Source organism: Pan paniscus, chromosome 2 (genome assembly GCF_029289425.2).
Source record: "Pan paniscus chromosome 2, NHGRI_mPanPan1-v2.0_pri, whole genome shotgun sequence".
NCBI lineage: Eukaryota > Metazoa > Chordata > Mammalia > Primates > Hominidae > Pan > Pan paniscus.
In genome coordinates this window covers 126,158,401-126,174,093 of record NC_085926.1, presented here as the reverse complement: position 1 = coordinate 126,174,093, position 15,693 = coordinate 126,158,401, and the positions used below count along the sequence as shown (strand labels likewise).

The window sequence follows — 15,693 nt, the reverse complement described above, 5'->3', positions numbered from 1 at the left end:
CACAAAAGGCCAAATAGTATATTATTCCACTGATAAAAGGTACCTAGAACAGGCAAATTCATAGAGATGAGAAGCAGAATAGAGGTTGCCAGGGTGGGAGGAAGGGAGAAAGGGGAGTTATTGCTTAATGGCTACAGAGTTTATGTTGGAGGTCATGAAAAAGTTTGGGGTATATATAGTGGGGACAGGTACACAGCACTGTGAATGTACTTGATAGCTCTGAATTATACACTTACATGTGGCTAAAATGATAAACATTATGTTATATGTATTTTACCACAATAAAAAAAATGTGGAAGAAAAAGTGGGGGCAATACTACACATAGTTAAAAAGAAAAAAGAAATGAAAAAACCCAAAAGTGCCAGCAGCTGCCATTTGAGAAAAGAAATCTTTGGGCGGGCTCTTCTTTCTTTTAACTACTTTTCTCTATTTTCCAAGTTTTCTTTCAGTTACTCTTTGGACAGAAAAAAATACATTTAATGTTTTGAACACTTTTTCGGTTTTGATAGGTACATGGTTCACCAGTCCACATTTTCCCTTTATAGACAGAAAGTTTCTTTGCATCTGGACTGGCATTTATGAAGGGTTTACTTAACAAGGGAACATAAGAAAATGAAATAGTCACTTAAAATAATTTAAAGAAGTTCTTTGCTTCATGGAGGTAAAAGCTAATGTTCAGTAGGTCACATGCCCACTGATTACAACCCCTCAGGGTGACAGTCCTCTCCTTTCCCTACCAGCCTGCTGGTGCTGGATGAGGGCAGGAGGCGCTTCCAAGGACCCTCAGATGGACAATTTCCTCTGGATGTGTGATAAAGTCCATAATTTGATCTTCAACCAATACACTAAAATAGAAATAGTAATTTTCACAAGCAAATGAGAATTTTCCTTAAATTTAATTAATCAAAACTATTACTATTAATTAACCCTTAAACGTACCCTAAGCCCTTCCCTGAAGGTCCCATTTCTATAGTAAATGATACTGAGGTTGTATCTGAGTACTGAGGTTGTACTGGGTTTTTATGCGGGAGTCCAAAAGACCTGTTCTTCCTTTTCTGACAAGTAAATAAAACGACAGGGAGATCAAATAACTCACTAAAAAGAAGATATAATTTTTTATCTTCCTTTTTACAGTCTCATATCCACTTCCGCTGGGAATAACAAAGTCTGAATTCTTATGCAACACTTATCTAAATGTGTCGATTTTATCGGATTGATGAATTTTGCTAACAAAAGGCAGCGCTAGAAAATCTTTTATGACATATTTGGCCCATTCACAGGGCTGGAGCTTTAATTTAACCAACTTGAGAATTCTGAGGGAGAGCTGCAGGTGTTGGATCTGAAAAAAACATCATAAATGGGAAGGCATATCAATCTTTATGACAGGGAAACAAAAACGCTCTCTACTTGCTTGCCCTCCATGGGCAGAAGAAGGAGAGGTGGAAGTGGCAGGATATTGTCTCAGGCTGCATAGCAAAGAGGAAGCATCCCTGTCTCCCAGTGACCGCTATTTAGTATTGATCAAAAGGGACTGGCCTAGAGAGGAAGAGAGAAATTGATAAAACAATGAGGTCTGTCAACACTGTGCTCAACAAGGACATTTTCTCATTTTCTTGACCACATCAGAATTAGTCATTCCTGTGGCCGCCTGAGCAACCAGGTGGCTTTCTGTCTCACAGTCCCCCTGTGCCTCCCACACCCCTGCCCTTCTCGGTAGCACTGCCAGCTTTCTTCCACATTTACTGTGATCCAGGTGAACTGCTTCACCAGGGCTGTGGATTCTCCCGCTAGATATCTCCCCAAGCCACCTCCTCCCTCCATGCTCTGCCTCAACTCAGAGCAACACCTTCTCTCCCTGGTAAAACCACTACAGTTCAGTAGCCTCTGCTGCTCCTTCTCCTTCTCCTCCTTCTCCTCTCTGCTGCCTCCTGGGTCCTCCTCACCATGCCAGCCTTCCACCTGCAGCCAGTGATCTCCTAATGAAAAACCTCATCTAGCCACCCCTTGCATAAAATTCCTTAATAACTTCCTACTTTCCACAAGATAAAACTGTAAAATCCTTGGCAGAAGATGCTAAAAAGGTCCTTTGTGATTTGGTGTTTCCTAGTCTGGCTTCCAGCAGCAACAACCATCTGTCTGTCTGTCCACCCAATCTTACAAGCTTCTGTAACAGAAACAACCAGTCATCTACCAAAATTCATCTTCCCCTTTTGATAATCGAGTTGTAGAGAAGCAGATAGCAAGAGAACACAGTCCTAGCCTCTCTTGCACCAAAGTATGGCCAATATATGTAGGCGGGACTAAGTTTTTATCAAGACAAGCTAAGTAGAAAGGATCTGAACCCTTGCCAGTCCAGGCCTTGCACACTGGGCACAGAGTCCCTGTGTTCCTTCTCCTTCCTGTGAGCTGAGACACAGAAGGGCTTGTGCCTCATCAAATTCTAGTTTCTTTATGCTCCTGTGGTTTTTGGCCTCTTTTAAAAACACGTTAGCCTTTACCTCATTTAATGCAGCCCTTATGTGAGCAAATGCCAGGTTGAGATCCCACTTACTAGGACGGGAGGCTGACACCTGCCTGTCCAATTCATGTTTGTGAAATGAACATGGGAGGCCCCAGAAGCCTTCTTATGCAGTGAACATTGCTCTCATTAGCAGACCTACTTGGTGTTCTCTAGGGTCTTCTGCATTTTCTTGGTCATTTTATCAATTGCTGCCTGTCTCTTTCCTTCAGGTAAGAGGTCTATTTTGTTCAGCACCACGACCAGCTTCTGGCAGGCAATCTGGCCGATCACAAGGCATTCCGCTGACTGGGTCTGCATCCCCTTGGTCACATCAATGACCAGCATCATCAGATCAATGATCTGGGCCCCTGGAATAAGAGAAGAGAAGGTTAGAAAGGGAAAAGGGGCGGTGAGCCCCACAGAAAGTTGCCCAATGCCCCAGGTCAAAGCACTGCAGTCAAAGTGAGCAAAGTGGAATAAATGGTGACTACACAGCTCCTGGCTACAGGCCCTGTGCTAGGCACTTGGACCTGAAGCTTCAGAACTGCCATGGCAGATGAGGAAACTGAGGTCCACAAAACACAGAGAGCTTGCCCAGGATCGCACTGCTAACACGCAACAGGGCTGGGTTTAGGTATAGGCTCGTCTAACTCCAAAACCCGTGCCTTTCTATTGCACCAATCCTATCACTTTCATTCCATTTGACAGAGGAAGAAATGTCTCAGCAGGGGGAAAAAAAAAAGTTTCGTACTAGGCTTGGCAAATGGCTAGATACTTGCCCTTGCTAAGAAATGAGAGAAGACTGAGAAAGTAGACGGGGCAGAAGGGGGAGGATTAGGGAGTGGACAGCATCTTTTCCTCACAGTGCTACGGCTCAGTCCTATTCCTTCTGGGGTGTTAGGAGCATCTAAGGTTCTGTGTCATAATCGCTAAGTACTGAACATTTGTGTGCGTGTGTGTGTGTGTGTGTGCGTGCACGCTTGTGAGCATCATCCTACTGTACGGCACACCTGAGCTGAACAACAGCAGGTAGACAGACAAGTTACAGAAAGTGAATGAAGGGAAACTGCTATAAATCATGTCAGGAACATAATGTTAGCCAGTGAAGTGACTGTTTCCTTTTTAACGGGATTTGGAGTCATTTCAACAAGAAGCGTGTAACTTCATACTGCAGGAATATACAAACATTTTCCCTATTAAAATGAAGAATAATTACATTTTGAGCTTATAAGAATGCCCATGAAGCATTTCTCGGGATCGGATTATGGTCATTGGCAATGCAGAGGAGACTGCTCTGTGAATGACTCTGATGATGCTGATTCTATCCCACTGCTGGGGATAGAGGGAAGGCATGGAGGAGGGAGGGCCTTTCTTTTTTCGGGCACTCTGACTATGCACACTAGGTCAGCTTACTTAATCTCCAGTAAACTTATGTTTCAGATGAAGAAACGGAGACTCAGAGACATGGGTCTAGGTCATATGCTCTAGATCACACAGCCAACTAGTATCGAAGACACTAGAAATCAGGGCTCCTGACACCACTGCTGAAGAATTCTTCCCACTGTTCCAAGAGGCCTCTTGGTCACCCCTGTCCTGTGACACTCCTCTGGCCTCCCACAGAACGGTGTGTCTCTCTGACTTCAGGTAGACCTAGGCATGCCCCAACCCTCCTGTCTCCCACTCTGCTTCTCCCTGTCCAGCCTCCTCTCCTCATCCTGCCAGCTGGGGCCACAGGGCTAGGCTCAGGTGCACGCAGCAGCAGCAGCAGCATCTCCTCTGCCAGGTCAAGGGGCAGGAGGGCCCAGGTCTCTGCTACAGCCACAGAGGGGATGGACACCGACTCTATCATCTACCATGAACAGAACAGACTATTAAAAACAGGCTCGACTCATCTGATAGACTCCCTCTCATAGCTACTGAATTACCAACTCTCCTCTGGACTCTTTCTCTGTTCCAGCTCCAGTTCCCATAGCCCATGGCAGGCTCATGTTGGCTAGTCCCTAATGGGCTGCTGCAGCTCAGATGTGGCCCTCCAAACTCCATCCTCCAAACAGCCTTCCCAAAGGCACTTTCTAAAAATATATCACTGATTCATATACTGCTGGGCAGGAGCGGGGGTCGGGGGTTAACTGGTATAACCTCTCAGAGGCACATAATCTTTGACCCAGCCAAGCAGCATGTTTGTTACAGCTAATGCTGGAAACTAGGTAAATGTCCATCAGCAGGGGACAGGTTGAAAATAAGAATATAATGCTATAATGCCATGACAGAATACTATACACCCATTTAAAAGAATGAAGAAGCTCTTTATCTACCACTATGGAATGATATCCAAGGCGGAGTGAGTGAGAAGGGCAAGGCACAATGTGCAGAGTGTGATTTGTGTTGAAAAGGGGATAAGGTATACGTGTGTGTGTATGTGTGTGCACGTGTGTGGGTGTCACATACTGCATAAGTATTTGCTTCTACACACATAAAATATCTCTGAGGGAATGCAAAAGAAACTAATGACTTGGTTGTCTGCTGGGAGACCGAAGATGAGTAGGAAGGAAATTCTCTGTACATTCTTCGGTTCCTTTTCATTTTAAACAGGGATGTGTAGTATCTGTTCTAAAATAAAATTATAATTTTAAGTGCATAAATAAATAAATAATACAATAAAACACAGACCTGACCATGCCCTTCTCATGCTAAGAGCCCCACTGTCCACTGGAAAAAAAAAAAAAAAAAAAAGACTCCCCAGTGTGGCTTTGGGAGGCTCCCTGTTTTTTAACTACCAGTTGCTTCCCACTCACCTTGTGCCAAGCACCATGCTGTGTGCTCCACAAACCCTTTCCTGGGCTTTTTGCCCTCTCCCCATGGCCCCATGACACTCATGCCTCCCTCACACAAGCTGAGCCCAAGCCTTCCCTACCCAGAAGATACACCCAACTGTCTTCCGGGTCCTAACCATCAGTAAATCTGGGAACTGGCCACAGGGCTGTGAGACTGGGTCTTGAGGCAGGATGAGATAAAGCCCAGCAGGGAACAAGGAGGGAGGAACACGTTGGGGGCCCAGCCTATTTTCCAGTCTCCACCTTCACAGCAGAATGGATCCTGCACTGGCCCCACAGGCCTCCCTCTCCGGTGGGCGAAGCTGTGCCCACAGAACCAAGGCCACTCAACCTCATGGGTTCCTTAAGGACTTCTCCAGAGTAATTCTGACTATCCAAGTTCCCTCTAGAACTTAAACACCTGCCACTACCTAGCCCCTAATTTACAGATGAGGAAGTCGAGGCTTTAGGGAAGTCTGTTGACTGCTCATGGTTATACAGCAGGTAGGTGGCAGAGAAGAGATCTGAACCCTGGTGCCCAGGTTCTTAACTCCCACGCCACACAGCCCGCCCTGCCCAGTGGGGACCCAGCCCACAATTTCTCCCCCTCCCCCCATCAACTCTCCCACTTCCCATCTAAAGATCAAGGTAGGACCCAGGTGGACTCTCGCCCCTTTCCCTTCCTTGCCTTTGCCCCTGCTCCTGCTTTGCCCAGAACACCTGCCCCAGGTTCACTTGCCCCTGATCCTTGATGCCCCACCCAGCTGCATGCTGAGGGTTCATAACCAAGGCCTGGGTTTTCAATCTGTATTCACAGCACAAGACCCAGCTTGGGCACAGCTTAATACATCGTTGCTGGACTAATGCAGCAAATGTCCATATCCCTGCCTCTTCTACTTTATTCACCAGGAATCTGTTCCTCTTCTTCAACAGTCGATTTCCTATTGGTATACACAACTATCCAGTCAACTATCCAGTAGGGGAATGACTCATGTGCTCCACGCATCAGGCCCTCTTGCTTCTCACGCCTATTGAGATCCTGTGGATGGGAAATTAAACTGATTGACAGACCCAGAAAACTAAGCACAGATAGGACCCAAACACTCAGGAGCCAGTTGGGATTTCATCTGCAGCCTGATCCAGCATCCACAAGCCGTCTTTGTTCCAAAAGGCCAGGCTCTTGAGCAGACCCCGTGCAGCGCAGCCAGCACCAGGGACTTCTAAGGAGCCCAGAGGTCAGAGGGACTTGACTGGCCACACTGGGAACCAGAGTAGCACTGGAAACCCGGGGTCATCACCAGGCAACTGCCTGCTGCCTGGCAGCAGCTCTCAGTTACTTTCTTTTCTTCATCAAACTTTTGATCAGACGACAGGAAGTGACACAACTGGCCCGTCTTGCCTTTTTCAAAATCCCTAGTAGTTTCATAGAATGAATCAAACAGTGTCCTTCCCAATTCCCATGAACCCAGGGTAGGAAATCGCTCTGAGACTAGAGGGACATAGCGAGTGAGTGGGTGGGAAACACAAGACAAAAAAATCAAGGCTTATAAATGATCCTCTATATTTCCCAATCTATCAGAGTTTTTCATCTAGTTGTACTGACTATAGTATCCTTAAAAGATTTGCAGAATAATTATAATAGGGTTAAAGTTTCTCAGTACATTTAAAAATTACAATTTCCAATTCTGTAAATTATATATCTTAATCATTTCAAAAATAATGAAAAACTTACAAGGGTCAGCATTTAACAAAGCATAAGTTATCTGTGAGGTGTAATTTTCCTTTTGGGACTGAAGGAATAAAATATGTTCAGAAAAAAATTCAGCTGGAGAAACTTAACATTATACTTTGAACATATTTTAGCAACCTCAAAATCAGATTTTTTTTTTTTTAAAGTCAAAGCTATGGGCATTATAAGAAGGAGAAATAATCTTACATTTAAAATAAAGAAAAAAAAATTTATTTCCAACTTATATTTTAAGTTCAGGGGTACATGTGCAGGATGACCAGGTTTGTTATGTAGGTAAATGTGTGCCATTATTTGTTATTTATTTATTTATTTTTTGAATTTTAGAGGCAGGGTCTTACTGTTGCCCAGGCTGGAGTGCAGTGGTGCAATCATAGCTCACTGCAGCCTTGAATTCCTGGGCTCAAATGATCCTCCTGCCCTAGCCTCCCAAGTAGGTGGGACTACAGGTGCATGCCACCATACCCAGCTTATTTTTAAAATTTTTTTGTAGAGGTGGAGTCTTGCTATGTTGCCCACGCTGGTCTCGAACTCCTGGCCTCAATAGATCCTCCCACCTCAGCTCCCAAAGTGCTACTAGGATTACGGGCATGAGCCACTGTGCCTGGCCAAAATTTGTTTTTGACTGGTGACTTTTTAAATATTCATTGAACAATGTAAATACATTTTATCAACAATATAAAACTGCAGTGGCAATTAATATCCTACTATTATTATGACCATTTGCCAAATACATTAACTCTCTCTGTGCCTCAGGCTCCTCATCTTATACAAGGACGATGATACTGCCTATGTTATTGGATTGCACTGAAGATTCAATGAGATCAGATATGTAAACAATTTAGAACAGTGCCTAGACATATGAAATCCTCAATTATATTAGCTGTCACCACGGTTTTCACTTCTACATCTGCTATTATGACATGCACAGTGGTGGTCTACATGTCTTCATCTCTTCTTACCTACATCTCAACACCAACTCTGCAATGTGGGTATTACAAATGGGAAAACAGGCTGGGTCTGTAACCCCAGCACTTTGGGAGGCTAAAGTGGGCAGATCACTTGAGCTCAGGAGTTCAAGACCAGCCTAGGCAACATAGTGAAACCCTGTCTCTACAAAAATACAAAAATTGGTTCAGCGTGGTGGCACACGTTTGTAATCCCAGCACTTTGGGAGGCTGAGGTGGGTGAATCACTTGAGCTCAGGAGTTTGAGACCAGCATGGGGCAACATGGTGAAACCCTGTCTCTATACAAAATACAAAAATTAGCTAGGCGTAGTGGTGCATGCCTGTAATCCCAGCTACTTGGGAGACTAAGGTAGGATAATCACCTAAGCCCAGAGAGGTCAAGGCTGCAGGTCAAGGCCTGATTACACCACTGTACTCCAGCCTGGGTGACAGAGTGAGACCCTGTCTCAAAAAAAAAAAAAAAAAAAAAAAAAAAAGAGAGAGAGAGAGAACAAAGGCTTAGAGAGGTGAAGTAACCAAGTCAGGTCAAGGAGCAAGGATTCAGAGGGATTTGAACTCAGTCTACTGATTTTGCTCTACAACAGTACCCTGAAACTCTGAGCAGCAAGATCTTATGTCCAGAATAAAACAATTGCTCTGTACAAGCCCCCTGTGGGTGTTCCAGGACAAAACGGGCAGGTTTCAGAGGTCCCCACCTCAGAACACAGCTTCTCAGACTCCAGGGCGAGAGCCTTATATTATTATTTGCAACTGTTTTTATTCATTTATTCAACGTATTGCCTATCTCCTCATTATATAGGTAAGAAGACTGAGGCTGAGACAGGTTAAATAACTTGCCCAAAGCCACCCAACTAGGGGCAAGAACCCAGGATTGATCAGGCTCCATCCAACACAGGTTGCAGCTGTCCCAACCCTGACTCTCTGCCAAGGGCAGGGGATGGGAAGGCAGCAAGACTTCAGTCACATTGCAGCCCATTCTGCAGCAAGGAGAAAATCAGTTTTAAGGAGAATTAGTTTTCCTCCTTCTGCAGTTTTCCTGAAACAGGGTAAGCCTGGACTTTCCCTCTCAAATTCCTACTGGTACCAGGAAGGTGTGGGACTAACCAGCAGTGTCCAGCCTGTCCTCCTTAGCACAGGCTCAGAGGATTTGGAAATGGAAGGGGCTTAAACAAGAGGGTCATTTTAAAGACCAAGGAAACAAGGACCACAAATAAGAGGAAGTGGCAAGAGCAGGGCTTGGAGGTCCCCAAGCTTGGATATGTTCAAATCACAACCTTATCAGGAGCTTCAATTTCCTCATCCACAATCAGGACCTAAACAAAGATGCCTCCTGCAGAAGATTAGGAGAGACTCAGCCCCAAGCACCCTCAGTAAGCAGGAGCTGGTACTAACAGCTGTGAGCACTGAACCTGGGCCCCACCACTCTTGGTCGAACTGTAACAAGGCCTGCTGTCCCCACTAGTCCAGGCAGACCCCAGGCAAACACAAGTGGACAAAGCCTGCTGATGGAGTTGGAGAAGGGGAAAGGGGAGGAGAGAAGGAGGGCGGTCACGACCAGGCCCTGCACAGTGCCTGTGACCTAGCACCCACCTGGGCACAGGGCAGCATGCCACACTCATGCACTCTCTCTCAGCCTTTCTGCTCAGCCCTCTCACTGAAGCCAAACATTCATGCTGCCCATGCTGCTAACAACCACCAGGTTACTCCATCGACTGCAGGAGGTGCTAGGAGTCTAACAGGCTAGAGGCTCCTGGCCAGGCCCAGACCCTCCAGTGGGGACCAGATGGCCAAAGGAGGCCCCAGTCACAGGAGAAGGCTCCGGGGACCCTGGTCCTTGTTATCACCAGATAACCATTTTCATGAACAGTTTCAGATGGAGGGGAGTTTTATAAAGCTATTCACCCTCTCTGTGCTCCATCTCCACATCTGTAAAACAGAAACAATAATTGCATTTCTGTTTTCTACTGACAGTGGTGTCTACCACTCTAGTTGGAAACTCAGGTTCCTGTAGAGGAGACAGCCCAGAGGGAGGGCATGTTTTGATCTGAGGCATGTGATCAAGGAATTCATAGAGAGGGGTGCTGCCTGTGGGCAGGAGGAACGGGGCGGCAGCTTGGAAGCCCACCTCAAGTTCTGAGGCAGGCGGGGGCAGAGGGTAAGCATCTCGCTCTGCCAGCTGCACAGCCTCAGGCAAGTACACCTCTTGACCTCCTGGAGCCTGGGATTCCTCCTTGGAAGATGCTGATGCCAGAGACAACACCGTGAGTTGGAGGAGGGCACCTCACCCAGCACCTGCCACATGCCCCAGACTCACTAAATGCAAGCTGCTGCAAGTATCACTATGCCAGCACAGTAAGAGCTCAAGAACTGGCCTCCTCCTTCCTTTAGGACTCACATATACCCAAAGGCCTTGTGCCCTCCAGAGGAGGAAGAGGAAGAGTATTAACGGCAGCATGGAGCGAATACAAACAGTGCCTCCCCCAACTCCTGTGGACCCAGGAGCTGGCCCCTCACGGGGTTTCTTGGTAAGTGCCAGCCAACAGCCTGGATCACTGTGTCCACCACTGGGCAGGACATCCTTTTTGTTTGAACTGCCCTGCAAAGGCAGGCTCCTCCACAAACATCCTGGCCAAATCTCACCAGACTTGCAGGGAGACCCCTGAGCAGGAGAAGCTGACCCGGCAGAACTAGACATTGCTGTCCTGGTCCCATGATGCATTAAGAGTCAAACCCTGGCTTCTTGGTCTCCAGGTAAAGGATATGCCATACCACGTGGACCAGAAGAAGTTTAAGAACTCCAAGAACCGGAAGTAACAGTGGGAACAGAGTTGACCCAGCGTCCAGCAGGGACACTGCAGGGTGCTGCCTGACTGACAAGAAACCCAAAAGCAGCAGCCACAATTCAAATAACAGCCATTACACACTTTGGGAGGCTGAAGTGGGCACACTGCCTGAGCTCAGGAGTTTGAGAACAGCTTGGGCTAACATGATGAAACCCTGTCTCTACTAAAATACAAAAAATTAGCCGGGCATGGTGGTATGCATGGAGGCTGAGACACAAGAATTACTTGAACCCAGGAGGTGGAGGCTGCAGTGAGCCGAGACTATGCCACTGCACTCTAGCCTGGGCGACAGAGCAAGCTCAAAGAAAACCCCAAAAAACCCCGAATAACAGCCACTGTGGATTGAGAGCTGAATTGGAGCCAAGGACTTCACATCACTGGTTGCAAACTGACAACTTAAAGATGCCTGAGGATCTGGAATGGGCATTGTCTAGCCTGTGCAGTGCCTGTTAGAATATGCATGCACTGCCAACATTTACAACTTGAGAAATGTCACATAAAAATCTCCATGAATTAGCACATGTGGTTAGACCGGGCCTTTGTCTGATGTGGCTGAGGAGCAGCTGTCTCCTGGAGAACAGGCATGCATTCCCAACTTTACCCTGGTTCCTGCAATTCCCTATTGCCTCACACCCCAGCATTTGTATTACTAGCCTGGCCCCCAACAGGCACTTGAGCTTGTGACTCCTGCATTAGTTCTAATCCTCACCACTATCCCCTGGAAGAGGAGACCTCCCATTTCCATAAAGAGAAATCTGAGGTCTAATTGCCCAACAGTCAACAGCAGAGGCAGCGCTAGTACCAAGGGCTGTCTGACTTCAAAATTTCTGCTTTTTCTATTACCAGCTGCCTCTTGGCCAGAATCATGCATTCCTGAGTGCTCTGGGAACCCTAAGGCATCCCAAAGAGCAGGTGGGCAAGGCCCTGAGGATAGAGAGGAAAGAGAACAAAGTGCACAACCTGAGGCATTGTCCTGCAGGAGGGAGCCAAAGGAGACATTCATCACCACCTGAAGAAAGGCCAGGGTGAACAATGAGAGCATGTCAGCAGTGGAGGAACAGGAGGAACAACAAAGAAAGTCCATGTAAGACATCAAGGCAAAAAATAAATGGCCCTGGACAAGATAGCAGACAAATAGAGGTGTTGGACCCCCGCCAAAAGGAAAGAAAGCCAAAAAAACAAGAAATGCTAGAGACTCATGGCAAAACACCCGCAGAGCTGGGAGAGGGGAGCAGGGCAGGATGCAAGTCCATTTGCTGGCTGCACAATCTTGGGTAAGGATCTTTCCCTCTCTGACCCCAAGGTCCACATCTGGAAACAGGGACAATCACATAATTGTGATAAAGGGACAATGGGTAGCCATCTAGATAAAAATAAAATTGGATGTCTACCATACACATGACACCAGAATAAATTCCAAATGGATCAAGGTTTCAAACATAAAAACAGAAAACCAAAAAAGTACTGAAAGAAAGGGTGAGAAAAAAATTTTTTATAATCTTAAAAGTAAAAAAATACCTAGGTAAGATACAAAACCCACAGAATAAACATAGAAGAAAATAAAAAGGAAACACTGACAAATTCAACAATATAATAACCAAATATCTCTGTATAGGAAAATACGATAAAGTCCAGTGACAAGGGAGAGAAGCTTAAAATGCATACTACATACAAAGGACTGTTTTCCTTAATATTTCAAATTGGAAATATAGAAATGGATTTTTTAAAAAGAGCGACAGTCCAATCAAAAATGTAAATGGTATCAACAGCTAGTTCACACGCAGCACGTTTACTGAACACTCCCTCATGCCAGACGTAGAGTTGGTGGCTGGCACACTTGAGAGGCCAGACAGACAACAGTCCCTACCCCTTGCAATCGAGAACTCACAGTCCAGTAGGGTAGAGCAAAAGCAAACATTAAAACACAGTAAGTGAATTTCACAGTAGGGTCAGAGAGGCTAAGCATCCTGGGGAGAAAGAGCAGGAGAAGTAGGCTCCGAGCTGTCTGGGAAGCAGGTGGCCTGCAATTTTAAATCAGGCTGTCAGGAGAGGCCTCATTGAGAAGGAGCTATCTGGGCACAGACTCAGAGGAGAAGGAGTTGGTAGGCAACAGAGGGAGGAACAAGTGCAAAGCCTCCACATGCGTTTGAGGAAGAGGAAGGAGATGAAGTCAGAGAAATAAGCAGGGGCATAAAGAAATAAAAATAGCTCAAACATGATAAGACATCACACCTTACTAGTAACAAAAAAATGCAAATTAAAACCACTGTACACTGAAATTCTGTTTTTCACCTACTGTACTGACAAAATAATACTGATGATAATACAAAGAGCTAACGTGTTGAGTGTTCGGCCTGCCTAGCCCTGACATTCTGGGAGCCTGCTGACACTCTGTGTCACCGCCACCCCCGCCCCCCACCATTTACAGATGAGGAAATTAAGTCACGGGTCGCAGAACTAGAAAGATAGGGAGCTAGAATTCAAAGTCAGGCTATGTGGCTCCAGAACCCAAGTTTTATACAGGAGGCCGAGTCACCTCAAACATTTGGTAACACTCTTGGCTGGGCACAGTGGCTCACGCCTATAATCCCAACAATTTGGGAGGCCAAGGCAGGCAGATTACTTGAAGTCAGGAGTTTGAGGCCAGCCTGGCCGATGTGGTGAAACCCCATTTCTACTAAAAATACAAAATTAGCTGGATGGGGTGTTGCGTGCCTGGTGTTGCTGCGTAATCCCAGCTACTCGGGAGCCTGAGACAGGAGAAACACTTGAACCCGGGAGGCGGAGGTTGCAGTGAGGCGAGATTGCTCCACTGAACTCCAGCCTGGGCGAAAAAGTGAGACTCCGTCTGAAAACAAACAAACAAACAAACAAACAAACAAACAAACAAACAAACCTTTGCCCATCCACACAGGGGAGACAGATAGTCCTGCCTGTCACTGGGGTGGGGTTGGGGGTAGGAGCAGCACATGCTGGCAAATGGCCGTCAAACACCCCTGGGGACTAGCAGTGACCCACGTGCACATGGGGCACATATGTGGACACTCACTGCTATGTGTCTGGAAGAGCAAAAGGTCAGAACCAGCCTGACTGCCTGTTGGAAGGGAAGTAGTTAACTAAACCATGATATATACATAAAACAGAACATGACCCAGCTATTTAAAAACACCACGGTAACTATTCACTGAATAGAGCTCTAGCGGAGCTGGTGTGTTCACTGTGTGCACAGTATATTGCCACTTCTAGAGAATCCGTGGGAGAAAGAACATGCTTAAAAATCATGAAGTGTCTTTGGAATCTTTAGAAGAAAATGGTTATAGCAATTTGCTTCCAGGAAGTAAACTAGGTAAGCAGGGGGTAAAAGGAAGATTTACTTTTTACTGTGTACCTTTTTGTACCTTTAAGATTTTGAACTATGTACATACATACGTTACTGACTCAAGAGCAATTTATTTTTAAAAGTAAAGCTTCAGGCTGGGCGCGGTGGCTCAGGCCTATAATCCCAGCACTTTGGGAGACCGAGGTGGGGGGATTGCTTGAGCCCAGGAGTTCAAGACCAGCCTGGGCAACATGGAGAGACCCCATCTCTACAAAAAAAAAATACAAAAATTAGCTGGGTGTGGTGGTGTGCACCTGTGGTCCCAGACATATGGGAGGCTGAGGCAGGAGAATCACTTGAACCAGGGAGGCAGAGGTTGCAGTGAGCCAAGATCACGCCACTGCACTCCAACCTGGGCAACAGAATGAGACCCTGTCTCAAAAAAATAAAATAAAATAAATAAGTAAGTAAAAGTAAAGCTTCATATCACTGGAAAACCAGCATAATTTACCATAAGTGAAAAGTTTAAAAAAAGAAGTACAATAAAAGTAAAACACTGTTATTAAGTTCTAGCCAGACATGGTTACAGTAACAGGCACTGAGCTTACAATGTTAAGAGAAGTATAAGAGCTCCCAGCACCAACCTGAGATCTCCTTAAGGTCATCAGAAAGACTTAAAGAATCTTGAAATGGGAATAACTTTCTCACTGGGATCGACGTCCCTTAACACCATATCTGTGCACACATCAAGTCATCTCAGACACAACTCTAGGTATGTACCTGTCCTATTAGGAAACTTGTCAAGAGGCTAGCTTTGATCTACAAGTTAGACAATCCACCTAAGGCAGGGTGGGAGGGTAGCAGAGAGAAGACACCCCAGTTATGTCTGCTTAGTGGTCATAAAGATTTTCTGTTAATGAGGTTTCAGCCTTCTGCAAGACCAGTGGAGGAATCCATGGAAATGTCCTCGCACCACAGTCAGCCTTGCTAGAGAGCAACTCCTAAGTCTCTGTCTGGCTGTACCCAAACCATGCTGTCGTATGCAAGGATGGTCACAAAGATGACTCAAGGGTGATGGGCATACGGGAGTCCTATGTACTATTCTTAGAGCCTTTCTCTAAGTTTGAAATGACTTTGAAATAAAAAGCTTAAAAATGAAAAAAATGGGCTGGGAGCGGTGGCTCATGCCTGTAATCCCAACATTTTGGGAGGCCGAGGTGGGAGGGTCACTTGAGGTCAGGAGTTCAACACTGGCCTGGCCAACATGATGAAATGCCATCTCTACTAAAAATACAATAATTAGCTAGGCATGGTGGTGCGTGCCTGTAATCCCAGCTACTCAGGAGGCTGAGGCACGAGAATTGCTTGAACCCGGGAGGCGGAGGTTGCAGTGAGCCAAGATCACACCACTGCACTCCAGCCTGGGCGACAGAGCAAGACTCTGTCTCAAAATAAATAAATTAAATAAATAAATAAATAAATAAATAAAAAGATGACTAC

At 45.9% G+C, this 15,693-nt stretch overlaps 1 protein-coding gene across 5 annotated transcripts in view; it reads right to left on the bottom strand.

Moving 5' to 3' along the window:
• The window catches only part of EEFSEC (eukaryotic elongation factor, selenocysteine-tRNA specific), a 255,691-nt gene that overhangs the window by 160,099 nt on the left and 79,899 nt on the right, over positions 1-15,693 (bottom strand). For all 5 annotated transcript variants that reach the window (XM_003829395.4, XM_008954758.4, XM_034957299.3 and 2 more), the window contains exon 2: positions 2,662-2,869. In XM_003829395.4, the coding sequence (XP_003829443.1) occupies positions 2,662-2,869 (208 nt within the window). The remainder of the gene's footprint in view (positions 1-2,661; positions 2,870-15,693) is intronic.